Below are 27,832 nucleotides of genomic sequence, written 5' to 3'. Positions count from 1 at the left end.
ATGTTTCCGGCTAAAATGCGGGGTCAACAGATTAAATCGCGAATAGACATAATTATATCTGAACGCGTTCTGAAAATGCCTATCCAAGCAAGGTGAGGGCATTCGTGACACCGAATGCATGCGTTACACACTCGAGCGGTTCTCGCCGGCGCGGCGAGCGGAGCAGCCGGGAAGAGGGAGCCCTCAACAATTTACTCATGGCATGATCGTCCGTGTGAGTGGGGATTCTGCTATAAGAAGATAAATGACAGTACAACGAGTCAGTTTACGGTTGGACCATCGTACGCGCGACATCAGCTGCGGAACTTCGAAGTTCTCATTTTGTCCACGTTCATCTGCGAAAGCCGCTGGCAGCGTATTGCGAATTTTTTCACGAGCACGAGGAAAGACACCGAAGAGGTAGGTCCCCGCACATATTTAAATTCGGCTCGTCGATCACGCCGCGCACGGGAAGCCGTTCCGGAAAAATCTGACACTTGTTGCTGACCTTTCCGTCGTCGCCGGCGTTACGTAAAAATGTAACGTAATAAAAATTCGCGAAGTATCCGGGAGATCTTGCCGGTGACCATATTTCCGCGAAGTAACGTGTAACGTAACAGCGGTACAATTTTAGGGAAAAATTTTCGAAGACTTAACACTTTTAGAACCTTATTGCTTTTCGAATTTGCACTTTGCGGTCATTATTGTCGTCAAGCGCGGTCTTTACCTTATGATTTATATAAAATTGTATAAGGAAAAAGCTCTGAAAAGCAGGCCTTCATAATATTTTGCAAACACCAATGACTTTGTAACGTTTGACAAGCGTCGCTCCAATAACGTTACCTTGTAGTTTATATATCCATTTAGATTGATATTTAACATGAAAGATTAGTTAAAATATACGTTGACTGACGATAGAGAATCTCTGGTGTTGCTAAGCTGGAAACAAGTGTGCATCTACCTATTTTGCTTATGTAACTCTCACTGACTAGCAACTAGCGACGTCCCGTTTCTCTCTAATAATTCTTGACTGAATAAATTGGCGAGTTATTTCTTCGAATAATACTTTATTAAACGTGATCTTACATAAGAACATATAGCGATTAATTACACAATTTCCGTACATGGTGCTGTTTTCCCATCACATCACATCCTATCTAGTCAAAATATATGGATATTATTTTTATTTACAAACCAAGGTATATAAATATTATTTCTAAAGTGGAAAATACTAACTGTTCTATAATTGATATAAATTAATTGTTAGAATTGTTTCTTGTGAAACTATATATCGGGATATTAATGATTATTTACTTTAAATTACTGAAAACGAAAGACTTCTCGAATCTCGTCAGTTTATGATGAATAAATAATGAATATTATTCGTTGTTTTATTCGAAGGAGATTTTAATAGAATTTTTATTTGACTTTTTATCACTAATTTATTAAATGTTATACATACATATAATATAACTATATTCTTAACATATTTAAATAAATTTAAATTTTTGTAAAGAATGATATTTATTTTATTTATTTTTTGCCAATTTCTGGATTCTTTCTTGAAAATGCAGAAAATGTCACCCTTTTATTATGACTATATTAAAAACCGACAGAACATCTAGTCTTATTGATTAAAATCTAGATTTTTAACATTTAGTTCAGTGCAAATTTACATTTATTTTTATATAAATTGTTACGTACGGAAATTTTTTCTTAAAATTTTACAACACACGTTGAGAGACATTTTTGAACGTTTTAGACGACGCACGCTAGCTCGGAATTCCGAGCAAACGCTCAGGTCAATATAAACATTTAATTTATCCTATGGTTATCGGACGGCCGTTGGAAAGCTAGGGGCCAGATGGGGCCCAAAACTACATTTCTAGAAACTTCTAGAAACTACGTTTCTAAAAAAAAAACTTGAAAGCACTAAAGAAGCTCGAACAGCCAAGAGAATGATGAAAACTGCCGATAATGAACATCAATTCCTAAAAGAGCAGATTAGGCGTGTGACAATACATTTAGAACAGGAAGCACGTTGTTTTATTTTAATCCTCAAAATTTTTTATTTTATTTTATAGATAATTAATTACAATTATTTAAAAATATTCTTCTAATCAATCATTGAGATATAGCTTTGACTGTCAGCAATCATCTATCAACAATCATTATGCTTACGATATATTTGATCCAACAATCGATAATTGTCTATCATCGATGTCGATTTATATCTAATAAAAATCAAAGAATATATTCGCGATGCTTGTCAACCGTTAAAAGTGCGTATTTGCTATCAATTACGGACGTTTCGATCAGTCAACCGATCGTAAACCTCTTCTGTAAACGAATTAGAAAACGATGCTTGCATATAAAATCTCTAGAAAACATAGCAATTATTAGCAATCAGTATTTAAAAATAGCAATTTAATCGATTTATGCCACGCGGAAATGTTCGATCGAGATCACGTCGCCGCGTCGGAACGCGCCGCGATCAGCGGTTCTTCTGTATTCAATGAGACAGAATAAATAAGGTGTTCAAGGGCGCTCTGTTTGTTCAAGGATAACATGTCGGTCAACTTCAGAAGCGTTCTCATAAGCGATCCCGTGGACGAGTCTTGCGGGGCGCTGCTCGCCGAGCACGGTATTCCGGTAACCACGAAATACAGGCTACCGAAGGATGAGCTAATCAACGAGCTGCAGGTGGGTGAATTTAATGCCGCAAAACTGCATGGAATAGCGAGCACGTTCCTGAGATTTATTAAACCGAAGTGAACCGTCTGATGAAGGTTCATCTTACACAAAGTTATATATTCCGCTCAATATCCGATATCGAAGATTGGTTATAAAAACGGGGCGATCTTTATGGAGAGAGAACGTAATTTAAACTCTAAAACTTCGAAAGGAATTAATTTAATAAGTTATTTCGATCCTTTCCCCGTTCTCTAATATTCCACAACGTTCTGACCCTAAATTCTTAAAGACTATTCTAAATTTTAATCGCAAGATGACATTGATTGTTCCCAATTGAAGACATCGGTCTTTTTACAACTTTCTTTTATACTTCTGAACTCATAAAACTAATTTTAAGCCTGATTTATTTTAAAGGCAGCACACATTTATGAATTACTAGCTGCAGTCATTGCTTCCGTGGATTCCGTGGACTCAATCATTGTTTTTATTTTAACGATTATCTAATCGTAACATAATCGAAAAAATATCCACAATTTAAGAAAAATTTGTTGCTACATTTGTATCCATTTATTATCGAGTAATATCTGTATTATGAAGCTTTCAAGATTTATTCGTTTCGAAATAGCATATGATAAGCAGTAGATTTTAACGATAAGCAATCAAAGTACAATGAGGTATAATCTGGTATAATCGCTACAAGCATCCATTGTACTTTTCATCTCAGATATTGATTAGTAAAGTGTACCCACATTCGTGGATAAAATTATAGAAAATAACGATTTAATCGTCAAAAAATCGCGCGATTTATCTTCTCTCAAGAGTAGTTATTGGCAATTGAAATCACGATTTTTATCGATATGCGATCGAGTGAAAAATATCAGATATCAGATGAGGAGATTCATCGAGTCATCGATAACATTAGACTGCGTTGGAATTTGTGTGCGGAAGATAAACACACTTATAATAATGAATCTCCCGTCGAGAAGTTATGCGGCAAAGATATGTAGAAATATTTTTCAAACGCAAGTCTGTACACGAGTCAAATTTTTTAGATGCTTTTATTGTTAGATGGCAGACACGAAAATATATATTTTTATAGCAAAATGCAGAAAATTGTGCGATTACAGTCAAACTGTGTTTCATCGTGGATAAATAGGCTTCGTTTTCGTTCACGCGCTAAACCGATTCTGCCAATCAAATACTATCTGCAAATATTTTTTTTCTATAGTATACGCTTTATAGTATACGCCGATATCCGGCGTAATCCGGATTTCGATAAGCCGATTGAACTTACGTAAGGATGGGTTCTGTTTTATATAAATTGACATCATCCTGCTATTCCGTGCCAAACATATATTTTTAAAAATTGACAAAATTGTCGTTTTCTTTTATACATATACGTAAATAAAAAATACGTAATTAATTTATAATATTTCGTTGACTGGGCGACTGCTAGTTAGTACTATTCTAGTTATTTATAAGTACTAAACGAGAGGAAAATAAATCTAACAGTAGTATATTTTTTTTATACATTTATTATTGAAATTAGCAAAAAAGTTATCTCCAACCATAATTATTTGCGAATATTAACATAATAACATAATAAATCCATTTTATACTGAAAAAAATCGCTATAACTTTACATAAACATAGTTTGAGATTTTCAAAATGTAACTAATACATTTAAAAAATTTTAATTAATTTAAGACGAAAAGATTATATTTTTTTGGCGTTATGAAAAACAACTCGTCCTCGCACTTCACATTTTGTAGTAATTTTCTAATTTTCTAATTATGTATGTACATTTATATATTTTTCTGTAATCGTCGAAATCTAAATTTCAGATACATTCGTCCAAACTAAAAATAATTCCGTAGAAAATACTTCCATTCTCCTAGATCGGATAAATTTTGCTCCGTGTCTGACAAACACCAATCTATCTTAAGGCAGGACATTCTCGACCTAATGCAATCATTTTATACGGGCGTAATGCGTAATGTGTATGCAAGTAGCATGTGGGACGCGTCTTGCTCTCTTTTCCTCTCCCTCTCCTCTGTCTCTGTCCCTCCTGTGAGTTTCTCTCTATCCCTGTTTATTCTTTCGCCTCTTAATTGCTCGCGTTCGAGTCGGCGATCCGGTTATATCCAGTTGACTCGGCCGGCGCGAATACCGGTTAGCTGCGACGGGTCGTTGTACCACCGGTTTGCTCCGCATGTGCGCATGCACACATGGGCGCCCGTACAAGGAGATTTGCTCTATCCCGCTCGCCATTCGCATTTCTCAATAGAGTCTGTTAGGTTCCCGCTCTCAATTTCTTCTCTTTACCTTCCGTCTGGGGGACTGGACCACGTCCTCTCGTTTTACAGAAAATCCAATAAAAAGCATCCCGCGTCGCATCTGTGTCGCGAGCCATTCGTTGTAACGTAAGCTGAGGTATAAAGATAAAAAGAAATTGTAACGCAGCTAAGAACTCCTGGCGCACGTAGATAATTCGAAAGAAATTCGGAGAAATTGAAGATTTTGCAGAGTCTCTCCTAGGTACACAAAACGTAGATGAGAAAAAAATTCGAAGTAAAGAGCAAATAGAGATTCAAGGAAAAGAAAGAAGATTTTCTAAAGAGAGAAAGTAAAAATTATATACGAAAAACGAGTCAACTGAGAAAAACTAATAGAGGTTTATTTTACGAAGCTATGAATTTTTAATTATCAAAATTAGAGAATGTTACGATTGCCAAAAGTCTTTTTGTTATTTTTATTTCTTTTATGTTCACGTTCGAATTTTTTTCTCGCAAAAGAGAATCATTCCTTCGCCTGACACATTTCTAAACTAATATATAAAAGGTATCTCTCTTTCGTGTCGCAAGTTATTATTAATCGGTGCATGAAGTATCTTTTAAACATGTTTTACGTATATATTACATAATGTCGTTTCGATACTTTGTTTTCGTGTATTGCAGCTCACGTAGTCTGCGAGTTCGTTCGATTAGAGAAATATGGATCGATTCGAAGAAAATAACTTCGACAGACGCCCATGCGACCGCACGCGGTTATCCTTATCTCTATATTTTTACGCGGATAATTATACTGAGGCCTGAACTGAGATTAGACATGGAATATATTTCTCTCCACTTTGCGCAAGTTCAGTAACCAGTTTGCACAAGTTCAGAAACTGTGGTCACAAATAAGCAATCAGCTGAATCACATTTCCTAATCATAGAGCTACTACAGATATAGCCTATATACATTTCTTTTTACTTATTTCGCGCTCTCGGTACAAATAAAACGATATAAATTCAGAAACTATTTTTTTAACCCAGAAAAATTTTAAACAAAATGACAAGATCTAAAATTTTACTTTCATGATATAAATAATAAAAGACAAATAAATTCGGTCGACTTGAAACTTGTATGCGACGTAATGTAGATATTTATATAAACACTTTCTGTTAAAAAATATGTAAAACAATTTTTTATTGCAACGTAGAGGCTGGTTATGTTTTATAATATCTTCAAACGTGGCTGGAAATTTTAATTCGGATTACATTCTATTATCATATTCTAAATAAATTACGAGACTTAATTCCTGTGTTTAAAATAATATATTACGTAACAGAGATATGCACGCCTCAGTAATACCGATAATTTATCACTTCTTTCTTTTCAAGTACAGATTCATTAAGCTAAATTGCCATTTACTAAATAAAATTTTATTAATTTACATTATATTTTTAAATTATTCTTGGAGATAAAATGAAAATATATATTTTTACTCTCTACAGAATCACGATGCCCTTATTGTCCGATCTGAAACCAAAGTGACGGCGGACGTTTTCGCCGCTTGCCCAAATCTCCGTGTGGTCGGACGAGCTGGTACCGGCGTCGACAACATAGATCTTCAAGCTGCCACACGTAAAGGAGTAATCGTATTAAAGTACGTATACAATCCCAAATTTCTATCTTCTCCGTAATACAGATAAAGAAGTTGAGAAATAGAGTATATTTCTTACCACGAGAATTTGGCATAACAGGTCTTCTCAAGTGTATCAATTCTAAACGAGAAACTTCCATTTGACGTTTTATTCGAAAAAATGGTAAAAATCGATTTGAGAAAAGAGTAGTTAAAAGCTGTAGTTAAAAAGCGCCTCTCAATCTCAGCTCTTTTTCGCCTGAAAGACTCTTATATAATGGTTCTCCAATAATTTATTTTACAAGGTTTGCTGGAATCCCGTCAAATAGTAAAAGAAATTTTCTTTCGCCAGACTAGTTATTTAATTAGCATCTCTGCACGATTTATTTAATTAATTGAATCTTGAATTATCCCAGGTAGCAAGACGTCATTAAGACGTCAATTAGACGTCATTAAGACGTCATTTGACGTCACTGCTGTTACTGGGGTCTCTATAATCGAAATCAAACTCAAGTAACACAAAAGCGACTAAAATAAAAAATATCACAATTATTTCGTGGTTGAACCTACAAATTACAATGTCTGGCACATAATTTCATTCTTTTTTTTTTATAATTGCAGTACCCCGGGAGGCAATAGTATCAGCGCTTGCGAGCTAACATGCGCCTTGATCTCCTCCCTCGCGCGCAACGTCGCGCAAGCCGCACAATCGCTGAAGGAGGGCCGATGGGACCGGAAACTGTACTCCGGATACGAGCTGTCCGGCAAGACCCTCGCGATCCTCGGAATGGGTCGCATAGGCCGCGAGGTAGCCTACAGAATGCAGAGCTTCGGCATGAATATCGTCGCCTTCGATCCGATCTTGAAGGACGAGACCGCCGCCGAGCTCGGCATCAGGAAACTTAGTCTGGAGCAGATATGGCCTATCGCCGACTACATCACCGTTCACACGCCGCTCATACCTCAAACCAGAAGTACGAATCGTTTGAATATATTAAATTTGATGCTGAAAGGTCAAAGCGAGAAAGAAAAACACGGAGTTTCGAATTTTTAAGCAGAGTAGAAGCAATGGCTTCGACACACTTTTTCCATCTGTGTGTGTGTGTGTGTGTGTGTGTGTGTTTGTGTGTGTGTGTGTGAAAAGAAGTTCTTCAATTTCTTAAAAAACTCAGAAACTTTATTTTGAAGGGAACTTAATTGAAAAAGAACGATAAATCTCTTACGTCAATCTATACTATCCATATACATCTATATATATGCAGCCATAAAGATGTTATTAATTAAATTCTATAAAACTTAATTGGATACTCCGTATCGGAGTAGTTATAAATAATCTTAATAATTTTTTATTAAAAAAAAATTATGCATGTTGAGAATAATTGGAGAGTAAAATTTTGTCGTATCATAAAAAATGTATGCTCAATCGTGCTTTGTTTGCAGATTTGATAAACGCAACGACCCTGGCAAAATGCAAGAAAGGCGTATACATCGTTAATGTCGCTCGTGGCGGTATTGTTGATGAGCAGGCTCTTTTGAATTCATTGAAATCCGGCCATTGTGGCGGAGCAGCTTTGGACGTCTTCGTGGAGGAGCCGCCGAAGAATGCGATCACTTTAGAGCTCATTAAACATCCAAGAGTCATTCCGACGCCTCATCTCGGTGTGTACAACGCTTTATTCAAAATTTATATGTCACAAATATCATTAAATTAAAACAATTTATTTGAAACTATCATTTCGACATCAATTTGATATTCCTTTTATATTTCATTAACTCGTTTAAATATTATAGAAAAAAAAACTCAGCGTACTCTCTCCCATATCTTTTTAACTTTGAACGACTCAATTATGGAAACAATGGAGATAACAAATTTATTCGATTGCAGGTGCCAGCACGGCGGAGGCCCAGCAACGAGTAGCGGTAGAAATCGCCCAGCAATTCTTGGCTCTGTCGGGCAAGTCGACGGAGTACGCCGTCACCGGTATCGTAAACGCCCCGGTCTTATCTGCGGCTATGACGATCGAGAACGAACCTTGGATAGTATTGTCGAAGAAATTGGGTCAATTGGCCGGTCGCTTCCTCAAAGGCAAGCTGAACACAGTCATTCACAGCCACACCGTGGGGAACGGCATGCAGGACAAACAGTTCATTCATACAGCCGTTCTGGTCGGCGTATTAACCGGCCAGACGAAGAACGGCTTGAATCTAGTTAACGCACCCACTCTGGCGCAAGACATCGGCGTAGAGTTGCAAGAGGGCCACATCGAGGATGACAATAAAGCGGTCGTTGTAAAAGTTGGAGAACATATCATTAAAGGTAATATATCGTAATTTAGTATCATGAAAAAAATGAATTTCGATTTATTTGCAAGAATTCTATTGCTAGAATTGTTTTATTTTTCCTATTATCACTTAAAATGTTAAGAGTAATTAGAATTCTTAAAGAGCTATCTAGAATTTCAGTCGAGACAGAATTTTCCCAAGTTTCTGTAGATTAAAAATTTTTTAATTAATCGTATTTATTTGTGTATATATTACACTTATAGTATCTGTTGAAAAATTATCAATAGAATGAAACACATTATTCTAATACATCTACAATTGAAAATTACACACACATACACACACATTACTGATATAATTGTGTATATTACAGGAACTGTGCGTGACAATCAGTCGCTGTTGCTCGCTCTAGACGACGCCGTCTTTGCCAACGGCATCGTGCTCAGGGACTACATTTGCTTATATCGCGCGAACCGAGTGCAGGATCTCGCCAGCATTGTGAACGTTTTCTCGTCGAAAGGCATCAACATCCACAATTTGAACGCTAACGGCAGCTGGGTCATCATTCAAACCGATCGGGAGGTCCCGATCCAAGTGGACGAGATCGAGAGCTTTTGAACGCGTCCGCGCGCTTCCACGAGCGGCATATTGACAATAAGTGATCCTTGAGAAGAGAGGGGAAATGCGGAGGCCCGAATTTTGAAGAATCCAGTATTGTCCGACCGCTACCAAATATGCGGGGAGCTCTTATGCTACTCTAGAAATATGCATCTTTTTTAATTATAAATTATATAAACTCCATTTGTAACATCATTATTTATTATCTGATTGTCAAAGTAGATGATTTAAGAAAAACGAGGTGAATCAATATTACTAATACACACTACGATAAGTATTTTTTTCTTTAGGATGAGAAAACTACAAAGAAATATAGTGAAATATTCTCGTTTGATTATATACAACGTATTAATCGTTAGTAAATAAATCACACTTTTCACACACATACACACATAGAAATATAAAAAAAGATATATAAAATGTGTCCATATAGGTATTTATATTTTTGTATTATTAGAGACTTTGTTAATAAAACATCACATTATCAAATCACCAGTTCCGTGTCGTTATTGGCTGTACAAGGGTCTAAGCGCCTGTATATAAACTATAGCTACATAGTTTGTATAAAAGAGATAAGAACTATTCTAATTTAAAAAGCTGATCTTGTGTAGCTTCACTAATGTTGGTAAAAAGTCTATAAAAAATATATTTATAGAGAAAAATTCTTATGAAAAAAAATAGCATATGAGAATAACCGATTTTAGCATCTAGGCCCTTGCAATGTCAAAATATGTTACCCTACAAACGTACATTATTTATACTAACTTATGTGATTCACAATCGCTTTTATCGTTGTTTTTCAATGTAAATTGTAATTTGAAACAAGCACATCCAATGTTCGGAAAAACCAACGAGTTCTTTGGTAATTATTCTCGGATTTCAGGTGTTCATTATACAGCTTGCAATAATTGTACATGTATAAATTGTTTTTGCATCAAATCGAATTGAAATGTCTGTCTTGTAAAAAAAAATATAACATTGGCACGTGACATAGCGTAATGGAATATCACATTTTTCAATGTATATACATTGTACTTTTTAACAAGATAAACAGATAATGAAAGTAACGGAATCCGACGTTAAAGAGATACAGTATAAGACTTAAACTAATTGCAAACAATTTACCAAATCAATGTATATGACGAAGGGGGATATTTTTAACTATTATAAACTCTGGTAGATAAATATGCAGTCTTGCAGTTAATACAAGCAAGAGTAAAGATAGAAAAATAATCTGGAATACAAAAAAAGACTATTTATAATACACTAAATTGCAACAAAAGCGCGCGCTTAATAAATATTAAATCGAACCGGTTTAACAAAGACGTCGCATTATATTCTTTCGTAACTGTCTGCACGACAACAATTGAAGGTGAAGACGACGCCGTCCTGCAAATAACGAAAGGATAATGTTCTCGATCAGATAGAATAGCAGCTGCCGTCTTACCAGAAGAATCATAGCCACTTACTCTGACTAGTGAAGGAAGCTTCGACCAGAAATCATGATTAGGCACCATTTCCCAGCCTGTTGCTCCCCTCAATGTTTTCAGCACTATAATACCACCAATGAAGTATACGCCAGCGATGACGAAGAACAAGATAACCAAGACGGAACCCGTAGACAATCCCTTTTCTGGTGCTATCTTACACCCGTATGGCGATACCAACTTGAAAAACTGTAAATATTATTAGTTAGTTTGCATACATGATCTATTATGATAATAATAAGCAGTATTATCGCTATTTACAAAGTTTTTAGAGTCGGGACTCGGAGAATCCAATGAAAAACTCGTTTTATCCTCCGGAAAGCATACAATATTTATCGTCAACTTGTTGCCATCTTGAGAATCTATTTCAAAAATTGGAAAAGGGCCTTTAGTCGACAATTTCATTTGCGTCTCTTCTACTTTCCCAGTTAGTGTTCTATTTTTGTCCGTATTGTTGTACATCATACATAGCTGCAAGAATATATAAGTAATATTTATAACTGAGATACTACAAGAAAATACACAGGCATTACGTGGAAAATAGGCGAATAACGGAACAATGCATTTCTTAATTGACCAAAACTGTCTTCAATCTTACCGATACTTCAGTTCCATTGCACATTGTATTTTTCATTTTTACATTTGTGCACGGATGAAAATATGCTGTCCAATGATCTTGATTAGCAACCAATAGTCTGAAAATGAATTGATTAAGCAATTAATATTTTATAATAAACTGTTCTAAATGTCAAATGTATTTCAAATAAATATCGAAGACTTAGGTACGAAGATCCAAAAGCATCGAATGTTATGCGTGGAAAAATAAAAAATAAATGTTGAAATAACTACCAAAAATTCTATATTGTATACAAAATTTATAAAATTAAGACGTTCTGTTCATCGTTTGTTTAAGCAATTCTTCATAAGCTTTCTTGCCACAAAAGGGTAGATTTGTACTAATACTCTTCCCCTTTTGTTTTTAGGAACGAGATATAACGGATACTTCGTACGACGCAAAACACAAAGGGAAGTCGGAGGACGGAGAGGTTAAATAGCTCGTGATCTACCAACTCTGCGTTAGCGAGGCCGGTCAAATTGTAATAGTGGCCGTCCGGTAACGAGCAGACGCAAGGTGCCAGCTGCGTGCATTCCGACGACGTCAGATCGCAGAACGATATTAGAAATAACGAAAGCACGACAATCGCATTAGAACAGCGCATCTTATCTTCCCCGGGTTTGTTTCCGTTGTTGACGTTCGCTCGTATTCACTCGTATTTCGCACCCTCGACAAGTGAGTCAGACGACAACCGCGATGGCGTTCGCGCGAAGTAGATGTCGTTCATATGCAATTCTCTAAAAAATAACCGGTCGTAGATAAAATGTAAGATTAGGGTGTTATCAATTGTCAAACATCAATTACCGACGAAATTATAAATTTTCGAAAATTGACAAAATAGCAAGAGTGAAGTAATTAAAAAATTCCAAGAATTGATAAAATTAAAAGTTTGAAAACTTAATCCTTGGAATTTTAATTTTCGAAAATCGACAAAAGTATCAAAAAAATATAATTGGGTAAAAAATAGAAGATAACTAGCGACACAAAGTCAGAAAAATATAATAAGATAGGAGATGGAACAAATCGAAAACTCCGAATATTATAATTTCAAAAGCTTCATTATAAATTCTCTTTTATTATTTTTTATTATTTACACTGATATACATATATAAGATTATAATTATATTTCTATTTATTTGTAACTATAAATTATAAATACGTTTATTAATTTATATGTTTTGACATGTGAATATGACATACAATTTATACAATGTGTCTTATTATTTTAAACGTCTACTTCAGTTATTTCTTACTTTACAAAAATACTTTACAAAGAAATATTTAAAATATGTCTCAAAATAGGCCGTTATACACGTACAAATGTATATGCAATAATATGCATTTTGTAACTTTGTACTCAATAAATCGACTGAGATTTTCGCGGGCAATCTTCAAACGCCGATTACAACCAAATGTCATTTCCGGCACATCCAACATCCAACTGGCGCGCCGCGACTTCCGGCGCTACGTCAGGTATACGCGTTGGGGTTTCTCGTGCTGCGCTCTGCGCTAGCGCAACAAAACGCGGTTACCGCCGCTACCGCCATCATATCATCGTCGTCGCCGCTGCCGCCGCTGCCGTTGTCGCACGCGCGAAGGATCCCGATGACTGTCAACGCGGAAATCGGCCACCACGTATCGCCATTTTGTCCGCGCGCGCATTGTTGCCGTATCAGTGCCGATAATTTCGCGGCACGACCGATACGACGAGCGTCGGAGCGTGGATCGCGCCAGGAGCTGTCGGCGAGAGGTAAATACGCCCGGAAAACCCGCTCGGCATATCGGTGCACGACGGTGTCGCGACGGTGCACCGCCGAGCGTGACGTGTGTGTCTGTGTGTGTGAGGCATGACGAATGACGACACGTCCGCGTTTCCCTCGTGCATACTACATCCATGTATAGATGATACATACGTGCGTCCGCGCGAGCGGAGCGAGCGAGCGGAGGCGCGCGCGTTCCGGAGCGGAGTCGCGGCGCGCTCCGGCAGAGAGGGGATCGATCGACCCGTGTCGTGTGTCTCCTCGCCGTGCACCCGCGCGCGCCTTACCGACCCGTTGGAATTCGGAGCGCGGAGCGCGGACGTTCCCGGGGGTGACGTCACCGCGTCGGCACCACCGTCGGGATGGTCCCGGCCCCGGCCCCCTCCGCCCGGCCGCCGGCGTCGACGCCGTCGACGATGGCCAGGCCAGTCTCGCCGCGCCGCGCCGATCCGCGTCCCCGAGTCGCTCTCGTGACCAGCGGCGGTCCGCTCGCGTCCGCCCGGCAGCAGGTTCCTTCTTTTCGTTTTCCATATCATTCTTCCGCTCTTTCTTTCCCGTTTTCCTCCTGCCCTACCCCCCCTTCCCCCCCCCCCCGCCTTCTTTTGGGGAAATCGCACGTCCGGGCGGGACGTATACGAGCGAAATAACGCGAGCGGTTGCTAGGTGTCACGGTCACGGGTGGTGTGAGTCGCGGTAACCGGGGACGGGCTCCCCCTCGGTCGCGAATCTTCCCTTTCCTGGTGTGTTTTTTTGCAAGGCTGCGAGAACCCGCGCCCTGTTCATCGTCATCGTCGTCGTTCCCCGTCGCCGTCGACATCGTGAGTATTTTCCCTTCGTCGAACCTGATTGACTTTTGCCGCATAGGTATAGGCGCTTGTGTCTTTTGAAGGTCTTGAAGTATCTATAGCAAGACACGATTCACGCGATATGTGTGCACGTGTATGTGTGTGTATCTGTGATTCGCGTGACTTTCAACGTTTCTTCCCTTTCTTTCCTCTTTTTTTCTCTGCGTCACCAGAAGACGCCGTTCTCCGACCCCGAGGAGGGGTTAGGTCACCCGGTCGTCGACGCGTTCGATAAAAATATTCGTGGATATCGATACGCGCGCGCGAGGGTCGCCCTCGCCGTCCCCTCCCGCGAGTGCGTCCGAAACGAATTATTTTATTAATTTATATTAAAAAGAAAAAGGAAAAGAAAAGGCGGATGCGCGCTGTCGAAACGGGCGACGTGGTCCCGTACGTCAGTTTCTCTCCGGGAAAAAGAAGAAATAATAATTGAGCTGATTAGGCTTCATACAATTAATTGTCGCGCTGCGTAAGAGGGAGGGAAAGGTCGCGGAAGAACGGACGGAAGTCACGGACCGTCGCGAAGCGTAATCGGCAACGTCAACGCAACGTGCGTCGGCAAAATAAAATATGTTGACGTTCGTGTCAGATAACGTGTACAGTCGTTTCGGTTTTTGAAAGTTTCTGCGGAAACCCGACTTGTGTCCGTTTCTATCGAGGCAGGTTAATTTTAATCTTGGTTTATCTTGCTTTGCATCTTTTTCTAGTTCTAATGTACATTTCTACCAATGTAGATTAACTTTAATCTCTGTTTAACTTGTTATCCTCTTCTAATTCTTAAATCTAGAAAAAGATAAAAAAAATCAACTAATCCGAGATTAAAGCTAATCTGCATTGGTAGAAATAAACGTATGAGTAAGAAAAAGATAAAAAAATCAACTAAACCGAGATTAAAGCTAATCCACATTAGTATAAATGGATATTACATATGCATTCTTACACGCAATTAACTCTTCGAGTAGCAATGGGGGCATTTGTGTCCGGGCCATTCTAAGAAGCACTCGTTTCTTCGTTCAAAAACAAAATACTTAGCAATTTATTGTTCATAAAACAGCTGTGTAGTCTTCAAGTGGAAGGTGGAAGAAAGTTTCGATACTTTTTGGAGACTTTCTCGAGCAGTTCAAGAGGAGAAGATTCGAAAACACAAATGACCTGATTGCCACTCCGAAGGCAGTAAAAATACATGGCCACTCGTGGAGGGTTAATATTGACCGTACAGATTCCTTTTTCTAGGAGTCTGGCGCCAGACCGTTTTCCTCCCAACGAGGCATTCTCAAGAACAGAGGAAGATATACAGGTGACCCTTGAATAACACGGTACTCGAATTGCACGGAGTCTCTCTCGAATAGCACGGTAAAAAATTATAACAATTTTACTTAAAAAAATTTTTTTTTAAATAATTACTCGGAGAAAGCAAATGCCTTCGGAAATTGTACGGTTACCAATAATGCGAAACGTGAGTTCCAAAATTGTATGAATTCCAAGTCTCGTGTATAACACGGAACCAATCAATCATGTTATTCTAGGGTTGCCTGTAATGTCAAGTAACGTGCCTCGGGGATTCGCGATCGTGACCCGCGCGGCGAGCAGCAGCCCGCCGGTCGCCTTCCCACCGCGACGTCCGATTTCCGCGACGGTCCGCACCGTTCGGGCTTCGGCGAGGCCGAAGGCCGCGGCCGGATCGTGACCGTGCGGTTTTTCGATTCCCATTACGCGGCGACGTATACGTGGCACGAGGATTTTCATCGAGGCGATCCCGAGACGACGACGACAACGACGATGGCCAAAAATTTTCATAGTTCCTGCGCACTATTAATACAACCTTTCCGAGATCGCGGGAAGAGATATAAAAAGAAAGCGGAGAGAGAGGTGTACCCGCGGGAGAGAAACGCGTGGCCGTAAAGTTATTTACGTATCGCGGGCCGCGGCGCGCTGGACCGCGCACTTAAATTTTCACGCGTTATTCGGCCCCGCGACTTCGGTGACGGGGACGGGGGAGACGCACAGACGGACGTCCGCTCGTGCGTGCGTTCCGTCGACTTCGTTGACTTTTTGATGGCCGATGCATCGATCGGCACTGCACGCTATCTCCCCGTCTCTGTCCGCGTCGCGAGAAACTGGGGAAAGAAGAGGAGAGACGAGCGTTCTCGAGTTGTTCGACTGTATCCGGCACCAGGGATGGATACGCGAGAGCGAATGTTTTTTCCGTCTCGTTTACGTCCTCGGCGTGGAGGATAGGATATCGATTGTACGCTTCTATGTAAGCGCGTATACACTCTTTCGATGAAGCCGTAAGGTCGTCGATACGCACACATGTACACGCGTTAAGCGAATCTATCGTTCTGTGCTAACGCGAATCGAGCGGTCTTCAGCGTTACTCCTCTTGCAAGAGTGAGCGTGCTTTTCCTTATTTATTTATTTTTTTTTTTTTTACAGAACGTTGAACCCTAGATACTCCACGTGTGTGTTTGTGCGTCACACGGTTTCCGATAATTCCACGTTTTCCCGACCACCTACGCGAACCCAAAGCCAAATCCCTGAATACACATCTAAATACGAAGGTACACATCGAGCGGACGCGCGATCACGCCACATTTTCTCCGCCTCGCGGTTAAACGCCGGTAAACGGACGCGGCGATAGATCGTCGAGATCGTCGTCGAAATTAATTAATTAATTAACGCGCCGACGCACCGAGTTATGTCACGACTCGTGTGTCGCGCCTTACGTAATCTAATTGAATCGTAATCCGAGTCACGGAATCCGCTCGCAAACGCCCTTCCTTAATCTCCCGTTAATCTTCGGACGACAATAATTCACGCGGGAAAAGAGGGGCACGCGCCCGTTCGAACAATATACGGATCTCATTGCCGGGCGACGTTAACGCGATAATAATTGTTGGCCGTCCAAAGGACATTAATCTTTCGAGACTCGAGTCTGTTTATCGTCCGCGATACTATACGATTTAAATGACCTGCATCCATACATCTTTCTTCTCCTCGCGCTTCCGGCTTCGCCCGTTCGACACGTAATCGGGGATCACCCGGTGCGGGTATTTCCCCCGCGACGCCCCGCGTCGTCCCTGCTGACACGTGTCGCGAATTCGCCGCTCCGAGGTTGCGTGGCGGACGCGCGTCGGCGCCTAGATCGTAATACGAAATCCGAAACGACGCGGTTTATACTTATATTGGATTCCGGCGTTCTCTAACTGCGCGTCGGACTCGCGCGGGACGGAAAAGCGGGACGGCTGCCAGATCGCGGGAGAAAAATCGCCCCCGCGGGCGTCGGATTCGCGTCCTATCGACGCCGCGACGCCGTCGTTTGGCAGGATCGCGAGGCGCGCGTTTCTTCCGTTCGCCAGCGGAACGTTTCCTCGTCTGCGACGATTACTCACAGAGACGATCATATAGCGAACGATCGGTGAACAGCGGCGAAACGTAAGATATCCTTTTACAAAAAAGTGACTTATGCGTCATAATGAGTGACGCATGACATTATGATAATTAATCAAGTAAATGAAGTAAATAGAAAATGTGCTAATATACGGTCAGGTTGGATCTTTTGTGCCGAATAATATTTTCTGCGTGAATTTATGTACATTTTTTGTTTAGTAAATTACACGCCAATTACTATTATTGGTCTTGAGATGCAGTCTCAGGCGGCAGCTAGAATAGTACGATTACATAATTAAAATGATAATTAATTTAGCAATACCGATACTAATACGTATCTTTAGAATTTGCAAATGTACATTCGCGCGGAAAATATTATTAGATACAAAAGAGATCCAATCCGATCGTATATTGGTACATTTCTGTTTACTTGATTGACGTCTTCTCTCGAACCGATATCGAGCGTGTATATGTATACGATGTGACGCGATTAGCTCTCGACCGACCGCCATATCTCTCTCTCTGCTGGATATAACAATCTCTAGAGAAATTCCGTAGAAAAGGAGGGCAAGGTGACGCGATACACTCGAACGCGAGGGACGGAGGTAAAGCCCGAATTAAGCCCCGTTGCGCTGCTGAGAGCACAATTCGTTTTATTCGTTTTACATCTCAGCGCGATTTTCAATCGCGTTACGAAGGCCGGCGTTATATCACCGCGCGGGGCAATTATCGATAATGGCACTCGGTCGAAATTGTTACGTTAACGCACGTATTGCGTGTGTGCCGACTGATAATGAGTCTTCTGCCGCCCGCGATACGAGCGTGCGGGTGCGAGCGATTATCAGATTCAGATTGCCGCGGGAGAGATTCTCGCGCGACGTGCTGCCCGCGTTCCTCGAGTTTTTTTTAGTTTTCCCCCTTCAAAGAAAAGTCGTCGTCGATCTGACTTCTCGAAGTAGACCTCTTATCCGCGGATATCGATCTTTCGACTGCGAGAAGTGAAAGCGGGTAAAGTAAAGTTTAGGAGTAAATTATTTCATATACGAAAGTATCAAGTTCGAGGGGACGTTGTGAGATTATTTTTGTTTCGTCTTGTTGTTTGTTGGGAGTTACGAGAAAAAGAAGCGTTTCGCGCGCCGCGGTCGGAGGATCCCTCCGCGGGAGGCTGGAGAGAACGCCGAGAGATCCGCGCGAGAGGATCTCTCCGTCTCGAAGTCGCGAAGAATTTAATATCGCTGACAAAGCTCTTCTCCCTCTTACGCGCATATTCATTTTTACTTCATATATATTCTTTTTTTTTTTAGAGTCACGTGAGAATAGTGCAGTAAAATGAATTTCAGGAACTCGACGGAGAAGCTCGAGGAGATCGGCGACCCGCAGCGCACAATGTCGTATCATCGTGGCGGGCAAGCGGGCGCCGTAGCGGTCTCGTACAGCACCAGCCCAATGGCACCGCACTCGCCTAGCCGGAGGTACTCCAGCGGCACCGGCAGCGGTAGCACCACCACCTCCACGATCGGCAGCACGACGTCCAAGTTCAACACCTACCGCTCCACCGGCACGTCCTCGCTCCTGGACCGGCCCACCGGCTTCTACACGTCGTCCACGAGCACGGGCTTGCGCTCCAACTACATCTCCTCGGAGTACAGGCGGTCCTATTGCGCGCCAGGAAGGTCAGTATCTCGTTAGTATTCCCCGACAGAAATGACGATCGTCAGCAGTTCGGGGAATTTCTCAGTAAACCCTCGGCGAGTCAGTTTCCCGCTTTTGCGACTTAAATGTATGAATTTTGTTGTAAAGCAACATATAACGTGTAAACTCAAATACGTGAAGTTGAATGTTCGAGCTTTATTGCTTATCCGCGTGATTCTTATTTTGACTTCTGCGTAAAGTTTCTTTTTCTCGTATTCTTCGCGCCGATCGGGAAAAGAACGTGTCGTTTAGTCGTACCGATGTAATATTTATCGCGCGGTTAACAACGTGGAGAAAGTAGACACGGTTGAACGGCAAGGTGCCGCCGAGTCGAGGGAGCGTACCTTGCAATCATGCTAAACGATGCATGCAAAACTTTTCCTTCCTACATCGATCTACATGAAATCTGGCGATTAAAGTCTTTAATTAAATATGTAAGACGTCACGCGCGCTGTCGCAATTCTTTCCTCGGCTGACGGATCTTGCGGTTGGACTGAACGTGAAATTAAATGCAGGAAGGTGAAAGGTACAAGTTTCCGGTGGTATCGTCGAAAGACAAATGTACAAAGTCAACGCGCGCTGCCGATGGCAACTCCCGAAATATTGAATTAGAATTTTGTCAAAGTGCTTATATACATTCGATCGGCCCCGCAGCTTCTACTCGTCGGCCTCCACCGGCACGAGCGTCCGCAGGAACTACTCGTCGGAGTACAGTCGATCCAACTGCTCACCCGCAAGGTGAGCGATCCTCGAAATAGGATGTAGACCTTAGGGAGATAACGAAACTAACCCGATACTTACGGAGTAGAGAATTGAGATGTCTACGATAGGCAGATGCTGCTAATCAATATCAAACTCGTATCCTTGAGATAACTTTCTACTAAATAGTTTTGTAAAGTGAATATCGCTTTATTTTTATTCCTTTAATAATACATAGTAATGTCTGTTTTCCACCTTCTAATGATATCGCACCTGTTCATTGCTGTATAGAACGTCTGGAAGTCTCGCGCGTCACTTACCTTTATATTCACGTCACTATAATTCAATTACGAAGGCAGACCCGACATGTAGATCCCCATTCGTATGTGACCTGGGTAACTGGCATTAGTCCGACGTTAAAGGTCGAGGTCAGCGTAAACTGGTCTGCGCTAGGTCTGCTACCTGTTATTCCGGGTCAGATAGCCCTATCTCGGTGCCGTTAATCAATGCATCTTGCCGTCGTTCTGAATTCTCTGTCGAAGGGACGGACGCGGGGACCCAGACGGGATATAAAGCACCATTGAAATTCGCGCAGCTGTGTTATGCTCGTCGAGAGAGCACGCGTACTTAGCCGCATTTATCGATTTTAAATAAGCACGCTCGCGCTACGGAATGTAGTCGTGGACCTTGACCTCGCGAGATTATCCGGCCTGTGTGTGGGCAGGGCGCGTTCGCGTCCCGGATACCCTTGTGTCGCACAGATTTTCTCTCCTCAGATCCCGACGACGCACTCCACCCTGGATTCTCGATCTCGCGGCCGCGTTATTCCCCCATGAGAATATATTTAAATATCTAGTACGAGCGCGTCGGCGTTCCGAGGCTGTCGCGCTTTTGCAAACGGTGTCGCGGGTCTGATTTAGTGACCTCCAAACCTCGAAGTAGAAGTAGCGTCGCTGGCGGCGGAAACGCTTGTATCTCAGTAGCCTCTGCAACGCGCGCGAGTCCCTCCGCCAGATACCGAAGAACGGCATCTATACTCGCGCGCGTTGCATAACGCGATCGCGGTAGGGGAGCAGGGGACCTTGGCCACAGGCCCGGTCCGACGAAACGCGATGACCGCAATATTCTTATGTCGGGCGAATTTTGCAGGTCAGTCTCGTCGTCGTCGTACGGCGAAACGGGCGGCAGCAGCGGCGCCGCATTAGCGACAACGATCGTTAACGGCACCAGCGGCAGCGGTAGTGGCAGATACATCTCGTCCACGAGCGCCTCGGTCAGCTCGTCCGCGTCCTCGAGGGAACGCAGCAGCGTCGACGCGTCCGCCGCGGCCGCCGACATCATCAGCAGGTACTCGCCAGCCGGCTACGTGCCCAGTATTCAACGTCAACAACAAGCGAGCGGTGGCAGCGCGCATCACTGGAGGCACCGCTCGACGTCGTCGTCCCTGAACGAGTTGTTTGGCGGTGACGAGCGCGAGGTCGAGCGTAGGGATCTCCGCCTGGAGTCCTCGCTCTCCTCGTCGTCCTCCTCCTCGTCCGTGGCTACTGGTAGCGCGGCCGGTCTATGGTCCAAGTCCGGCAAGAGAAGACCGCCTACGAACAGCACGGTGCTCACCACCGTCGGACATGCACGCACGGACAGCGCTGTGTCTCTCGCCGAGGTAACGACCACCGTCGACGATCACGTTACTCACAAACCGACCGACGACGACGACGAGAACGACGGTACCAAGGACGACGACGATCAGCATAACAACAACGGCAACATCGGCGACAGGGGGCGCGACGGCAACGACGAGGATATCGCGTGCGGATACGGCGTTAACAACAACGACAACGAGCGCGACGACGACAACGACGAGGACGAAGACGACGACGAGGACGGGGACGGCGACGACGCGAACGGCGACGATAATCTCAACAATTGCCACCACCGCTTCCACCAGCAGCGTCGCCACCGACCAGACGAGGTCTCATCCGCTAAGCGTAACGTTCTCTCACCCCCTGCCGCTGGTGGTGGTGGTTTGATCGGTGTCAATAGCCTTGACCTGTTAACTAACCTCGCTACTAATTCTCATAACGCCGAGCTGCTGATCAATAACAACGCTCGGGACAAGCTGACAGGAGGGAAGGACGAAGCCGAGAATGCCGAGATCACGACAAGCGACGAGGTAACGCGCGGCGCCGAGAATGTCACGCCGATCGTCACATTTCTGCAACGCGATCGCGTCAGCGATCGGGACATTCCCGAAGATGGCGGGGAAGAGAACAGCGTGTCCAGTAGCACGGAGAACGGCTTTGACGGAACGATTGACAACATAGCCGGTAGACCGTCCGTCACGCACGGTGACGACCCGTCCATCCCCTCGACGTCGAGGAGAACGGATCAGCCCGGTCTTTTCTCGGGTACCGCGAGCAACAATCTGACATCGTCACCGACGAATCCATCCACGGCGCATCCGAGTATCTATCGTGGGGTCAACGAGCAATATGTGAGTGCGCTTATAGAGAAAGTAACCAGCTTTGACGCGGAGCAGCATAGATCACGTTTAATTCTCGATCTTTACTAATTGATCGTTTAACAAATCGATTAACAAACATCCTCATAATCATCTCTACGTTTATGACGTTTTCTTTCTCCGTCATTTTCATAATTGCTCAGTCAATGCTGCGCCGTGAAATTTCGTAACATTTTAAATCGACAATCACGAACCTCACGACCGTAGCATCAAAGACGTGAGTATAACGTGTGTTCGCATGGATCGAAGTACAATCGAATCGCTGAGAAATAATCACTGTCTGAATATACATAGGCTTAACGGCGTACGGAATATGTATACCGTGTATATAATTATACGTGTGAGCTTGTATATTTGTAGTTGCAATGTCACAGAATCAAGCGTGAAAGAGAGATCCTTAGAGAAGCGTATGTCTCGGAAGATCGATTCCGTTGTGTAAAGTGATTGTATTACTGTAACAGGAGAGTGATGTTCCTTTTAGAAAGGAGATTTGAGACTGATTTGTTCATTTATCGATGCACAGATTCAATCGTGCCTCGACGTACGTTAGGCGAGAACTATACCGTCGCCACGCGATTCGTTTACTTCCCACCCGGTCTCGTTGCGAAACCTCTTTGCCCTCTCGCCGTCACCAACTAGAGCCTCTTCGGAGTCAGTCGCTCGCGTTTTATTAATAGCTCAGAGCTCTTTCTCTCTCTTCTTCTCGAACTCTCCGGGAGATAGAGGCACGTTGTCAGCGGATTTCGAAGCCACAGTGTGCCGTGGTGATTTACGGTAGTCGACCGAGTTTTCGCACGCTTCCCTCGCGCGAGGATTCTCCGATGCCGTCAGCAATGCATCGATTCGGACGAATAATCGCGATTGTAGTCGCATCTCTGGGTTTCCCGTAAACTCTCCTTGAACTGTTTCTAACAGGATGGAGTTCACGAGTCACTCGAGTTCATCTCGCTCAGGAAGAAAGAATGGAAATCCCAAGTTCTCGTATCTTAATCGTAAAAAGCACGTTTCTGAGAATCCTATACTTTTGGCGTTTCGCCAAAAATGATATCGCAAGATATCACGGTCGTTAAAGCAGCGCTTTGTAATTACGACGTTGACAAACGTGACGTAAATAAATGACGTTGCTTTTTTTGCGCGGACGGGTGGACGACAGATTGTGCGTAACGCACATAAAAGTTTTAATCCGGCGTCGTATCGCTCGCCAATCCTTCCGAGATAGCAAGCAGTCGCTGCGCGTAAACTGGATCACGCTCAGGCGATAGGATGGGCTTTGTCGTGTCTGTGGACGGTGACAGCCCTCGTGCTTACTTACGCCTTCTTTCTCGGTATCGCGGCACCTTTGATAACTTGGCCTCCCAAACGTGTCGCTTCAAGAATCGGTTCGTTACGCCTCGGTAATTCGGCGATAACTCGGCCCGCCGTTTCGCGTATCGTCCGATCCTCGTTTGCGCGTTCGCAGGTGAGTACTCGTGTGATCACGACGCTTCTCTGTAAATTGCTAGTTGCCGATAACAGTCGCGTTTTGTTTTCATCAATCGCTTAAGTTTAAGCGCTACATTTGACCTGTTTCATTTGAGTGTACTTTAATAAATACGCGGCCTGACGGAGGCATATATCTCACACGTGTGTACCTAACAAGTACAAAGTGTTACTAACGCGTTATCAGTTTGCATTTGTGTGACGCAAGTTTGTTTGCTATCGTGAGACGCTTAAGCCTCCCCTTATCGAGCGACTTGTGATATTTCTACCGATCGGAATGGATGAATGAATGCTCGGACACTTCAACGGACGATTCAAGACGACAGTATTTGCAACGATACACGGACTCTGTGAAACAAAATTTAATTGATAATAGTTTCACGGTATGTACCTGTGTAGAAAATTTAATTTGTCTAATTACTTTCAGGAGGGAAGCCCGACTAACAGGTCGGCGCGTAGTCGTCTGCAAGCTCTTCGCGACGAACGATGTGGTCTAAACGGCTTAAGGAATATCGGAAATACAGTGAGTATCATCTTCAACACAAAACGTCATTTTTATTGTAAAGTTTTACCGCTACGTACAGCCCATTAACATACGCACGACCGTTTTAGTGTTTCATGAACAGCGTGATCCAGTGCTTGAGCAACACGAGACCTCTATTAGAGTATCTGCTAAACGAACAACACTTGGCCGACATAAATACCACGACGTCCGGTATGAAAGGCGCCTTGATCAAAGCGTTCAGCCAAGTGATTCACGAATTGTGGGAGGTGGGCGGTGATCACGTGGTAAACACGACCGCGCTCAAGTCACAGATACAGAGATTTGCGCCACGTTTCATGGGCTATAGTCAACAGGACGCTCAAGAGTTTCTCAGATATTTGCTGGAGGGCTTGCACGAGGACGTCAACAGAGTCACCACGAAGCTACCACCCATACACGGCGACATACCTGATAGTTACACGTAAGGAAGCTATATATTTACGGGATATATATTTAGTTGACAACATACATATACTTGACGCTGTTACTTTATGTATAGGGATATGCAGAAGGCGGTGGAGAGTTGGAAACGGTATATTCGCAGCGAGGATAGCACGATAGTCGACGTTTTCGTCGGGCAATTACGTTCATCTTTACGTTGCACCTCCTGCGATCACGTATCGGTCACCCTCGATCCGTTCTGGGACCTAAGCTTGCCGATACCAGCCAGAAGCGGCACGGTGAAGCTTAGCCAGTGCTTGGAGCATTTTACTCGAGAGGAGGTGTTGGACGGCGACGAGAAGCCTACATGTTCTAAATGTCAGATGAGAAGAAAGTGCACCAAGAGCTTCAGCATACAGAAATTCCCGAAAATTTTGGTTATTCGTATCCTTTCTTTAACCGATCTAACACGAACATTTATATATATAAAACTAGCCGAGTTATATTACTATATATTCATTCCAATCAGCTTTATTAATAGAGATAGCTCAATTTGTGTGTAAGAAAGAAAAAATATTTTTCTTAATGCCATCCGTTAGATTTGAAACGTTTCTCTCCGATGGAGCGCTTTCGCGGCAAGCTGAACGTGATGGTGGACTTTCCATTGACGGGTTTGGATCTCAGTGCCTTTGCCGCCCCGAGAGTTCCGGGCTGCACGTACAATCTGTACGGGGTCGCGAATCACTCGGGCACCACGTACTCCGGTCACTACACCGCGTACTGCAAGCACCCGTACTCGGGGGAATGGCATGAGTATAACGACAGCCGAGTGTCCGTCGTGTCAGCACGATCGGTCGTTTCCAGTGAAGCCTACGTACTGTTTTACGAACAACAGCCTCACAGTTCTCACTTGTAACCTTACGCCATACCTTAGAGAGTAAACCAACCATCTTGCCTCTCTCGTTACCTCAGCTCAGCCTAGTAAAAACTTTTGTCTTCTGACGTATTGAAAAGCGACTAAACACTGAAAGAGAAACGGGAGGGGGACCGTTTCGCGCGGCCCTTCTCCCTAAGACAAGTCCAACCGTGACCTCATTGGCGATAATCGTGTCTCTTCCCGCAATACGTTTCTCGACGTAGCGTCGCATACGCGCAGTGTCCTTTCGTAAAGAGATTACGCATACGTAAATCGATATAATTGATGATTCAACACAATTGACAATGTACACGTGCTTTCGACGTGGAAAATTTATTTCCGCGAATCATGTTTGACCTATATGAAATTTATTTTTTTACGTAATGTTTTGCGAGACCTAATTTATACGTTTACGATCATGTTTGAAATGAGAGAAGACGATATTTTGTATTCGTTCGTTACTTCAGCCGCATGGGGAATGTTTCTATCTAGAAGAGAATACGAAAGGTACGAGGTCGTCGAGGTCGCCAAAGATCACACACATACACCACACACACACACACACGCGCAACGCTTCAGATGTCTAGTTACTTTTGAATAGACAAGTAGTGACACATCTCTCTGTCTCTTTTTCTCACTCTTCATCGAACACGTGGCGACATACAAGCTATTTACTTTTGTAAAATATTTTGTTTAATATATATAACCACAGTCAAGAGTTATTTATTATAATTTATGGAAAGAGAAAAATAAAATAATATATTCGATATTGACACAGATATATAATATATATATTATTATACATATATATTATATTCCAATTAAAATAGATTAGTAAAGTAAGGACCAATTAGACCAAGTATCGTAAAAACTTTGCGATAAAAAAAAGGAAGATTTCTCATATTTTTTTTATCTCGTCGGAGATAAAAATCATCGAGAGGAAATTAAAAACCCTCCCCTCTCCCGCTCTACCGTACCCCGCACGCCGCGTCGCGGTTCGATCGATTCGCAGGAACCGCGTTCCCGCGCGATCGCGCAGATGGCGACAGCTGCCTCGTTCGTCCGCTCACCTCACCCTCGCGGATTCGGGATTTCGCGCTTACGCGCGGAACGAAGGCCTAATGCACATGCACGCGACACACGTGCGTGCGCGCGGAAAGACACGCCGAGTTCCGACACAACTTCCGTTTCGCGTTCCCTTGGTTCCATCTATCTCTCTCTCTCTTTATCTCTTTTCTCCTCTCGTTCCGCGATTGAGAAGCTCGAGACGAGGACGAGACTGACGAGAGTCGCAAATCGCCTACCGGCGAATTCGCGACGACACGCGCGCGCGCGCGCGCACGTACACACGTGCGTCGTCGCGGACGGTCGGCCGACAGGGGGGTGGGGGGCGGGCCGAGGGATGGCGGGAGGGCGGACGGCCGGCGAAGTGCCGGAATCGGCCGGAGTCGGCCGGAGTCGACGTGCCGCCGCCGTTTCCGTGCGTCTCGTTTCGCGTCTCGGGAGAGTCGCGCGGATATTCGCGTACGAGCGTCTCCACGCGAGGCCGTCTCACCGACGGCCAACAGAGGGGCGACCACCCGCGAAAAGGAACGTCGTCGCGTACGACGACCGGCGTTTACTCTCCGGCGCGTTAATACGCGCCGCCGGAAATCCCCGAGTGACAACGCGGTGCGGTGCGGTGCAACGATGCGGTGCCGCGCCGGGGGTCCGCGAAAAAAAAATCCGTCGGACGGACGAGAGGTGGCCGCCGTCGCTGTGCGCGACTACTTTTCCCGGACGCTGCGTCGCGCGCGTTCCTCTTCTCTCTCTATCTATCTATCTATCTTTCTCACTCTCTTTCTGTCCCTCCCCCCTTCTCCTCGTCTTCCTCCTCCTCCTCCACGTCGTCGTTCTCCCTCGTTCTTCGCCCGACGTCTCCGTTTAACCCGCTCCCGCGATCTCGTCCATTGCTCCGAGCCTCTCTTTCTCTCCCTCCCTCCCTCCCTCCCTCCCTCTCTGTCTCTCTCTGTTACCGAGCGCGA

The 27,832-nt window shown here is 43.5% G+C and overlaps 3 protein-coding genes across 10 annotated transcripts; 2 read left to right on the top strand and 1 right to left on the bottom strand.

Annotated features, from left to right (window-relative positions):
* Positions 1 to 240: 240 nt before the first annotated feature.
* On the top strand, positions 241 to 9,973 carry LOC139816894 (hydroxypyruvate reductase). Its single transcript, XM_071784716.1, has 7 exons — positions 241 to 399; positions 2,542 to 2,682; positions 6,453 to 6,604; positions 7,202 to 7,554; positions 8,021 to 8,239; positions 8,466 to 8,897; positions 9,237 to 9,973. Exons 2-7 carry the CDS (start codon positions 2,548 to 2,550, stop codon positions 9,479 to 9,481), a joined length of 1,536 nt encoding a protein of 511 aa, XP_071640817.1. The 5' UTR covers positions 241 to 399; positions 2,542 to 2,547; the 3' UTR covers positions 9,482 to 9,973.
* Positions 9,906 to 12,268, bottom strand: LOC139816895 (cation-dependent mannose-6-phosphate receptor). 2 transcript variants are annotated; one of them, XM_071784718.1, is made up of 6 exons: positions 12,040 to 12,268; positions 11,567 to 11,663; positions 11,230 to 11,439; positions 10,951 to 11,157; positions 10,793 to 10,870; positions 9,906 to 10,715 (listed from the first exon to the last, which is right to left on the bottom strand). In XM_071784718.1, the coding sequence occupies exons 1-5, from the start codon at positions 12,186 to 12,188 to the stop codon at positions 10,814 to 10,816; spliced, it is 720 nt and encodes a 239-aa protein (XP_071640819.1). In that variant the 5' UTR covers positions 12,189 to 12,268; the 3' UTR covers positions 9,906 to 10,715; positions 10,793 to 10,813. The 2 variants fall into 2 exon arrangements, with proteins under 2 accessions (XP_071640819.1, XP_071640818.1); XM_071784717.1 differs by having other exon boundaries at positions 9,906 to 10,870; positions 12,040 to 12,266.
* An 833-nt stretch (positions 12,269 to 13,101) lies between these two features.
* On the top strand, positions 13,102 to 26,581 carry LOC139816893 (uncharacterized). 7 transcript variants are annotated; one of them, XM_071784711.1, is made up of 9 exons: positions 13,102 to 13,334; positions 15,423 to 15,542; positions 18,920 to 19,252; positions 19,926 to 20,009; positions 21,120 to 22,461; positions 24,395 to 24,490; positions 24,580 to 24,932; positions 25,011 to 25,336; positions 25,492 to 26,581. In XM_071784711.1, exons 3-9 carry the CDS (start codon positions 18,966 to 18,968, stop codon positions 25,806 to 25,808), a joined length of 2,805 nt encoding a protein of 934 aa, XP_071640812.1. In that variant the 5' UTR covers positions 13,102 to 13,334; positions 15,423 to 15,542; positions 18,920 to 18,965; the 3' UTR covers positions 25,809 to 26,581. The 7 variants fall into 7 exon arrangements, with proteins under 7 accessions (XP_071640812.1, XP_071640810.1, XP_071640811.1 ...); XM_071784709.1 differs by lacking the exon at positions 15,423 to 15,542 and having other exon boundaries at positions 13,103 to 13,334; XM_071784710.1 differs by lacking the exons at positions 13,102 to 13,334; positions 15,423 to 15,542 and adding an exon at positions 13,636 to 14,162.
* The last annotated feature ends 1,251 nt before the right edge of the window (positions 26,582 to 27,832 follow it).

This window comes from Temnothorax longispinosus, chromosome 7 (assembly GCF_030848805.1).
Source record: "Temnothorax longispinosus isolate EJ_2023e chromosome 7, Tlon_JGU_v1, whole genome shotgun sequence".
Lineage (NCBI taxonomy): Eukaryota > Metazoa > Arthropoda > Insecta > Hymenoptera > Formicidae > Temnothorax > Temnothorax longispinosus.
This window is presented reverse-complemented; position numbering and strand designations above follow the sequence as displayed.

What these genes read in the sequence shown, in the direction of transcription:
- LOC139816894 (XM_071784716.1), top strand. Translation starts at nt 2,548, where the DNA reads ATGTCGGTCAACTTCAGAAGCGTTCTCATAAGCGATCCCGTGGACGAG. An exon ending in GCTCATACCTCAAACCAGAA is followed by an intron (nt 7,555 to 8,020) that starts GTACGAATCGTT and finishes CTTTGTTTGCAG; the next exon opens with ATTTGATAAACGCAACGACC. An exon ending in TGGAGAACATATCATTAAAG is followed by an intron (nt 8,898 to 9,236) that starts GTAATATATCGT and finishes TGTATATTACAG; the next exon opens with GAACTGTGCGTGACAATCAG.
- LOC139816895 (XM_071784718.1), bottom strand. Translation starts at nt 12,188, where the DNA reads ATGCGCTGTTCTAATGCGATTGTCGTGCTTTCGTTATTTCTAATATCG. An exon ending in ACCGGCCTCGCTAACGCAGA is followed by an intron (nt 11,664 to 12,039) that starts GTTGGTAGATCA and finishes ATTCATTTTCAG; the next exon opens with ACTATTGGTTGCTAATCAAG. An exon ending in AGCTTCCTTCACTAGTCAGA is followed by an intron (nt 10,871 to 10,950) that starts GTAAGTGGCTAT and finishes CGTTATTTGCAG; the next exon opens with GACGGCGTCGTCTTCACCTT.
- LOC139816893 (XM_071784708.1), top strand. Translation starts at nt 18,909, where the DNA reads ATGAATTTCAGGAACTCGACGGAGAAGCTCGAGGAGATCGGCGACCCG. An exon ending in TCCAACTGCTCACCCGCAAG is followed by an intron (nt 20,010 to 21,119) that starts GTGAGCGATCCT and finishes CGAATTTTGCAG; the next exon opens with GTCAGTCTCGTCGTCGTCGT. An exon ending in CCCGAAAATTTTGGTTATTC is followed by an intron (nt 25,337 to 25,491) that starts GTATCCTTTCTT and finishes GCCATCCGTTAG; the next exon opens with ATTTGAAACGTTTCTCTCCG.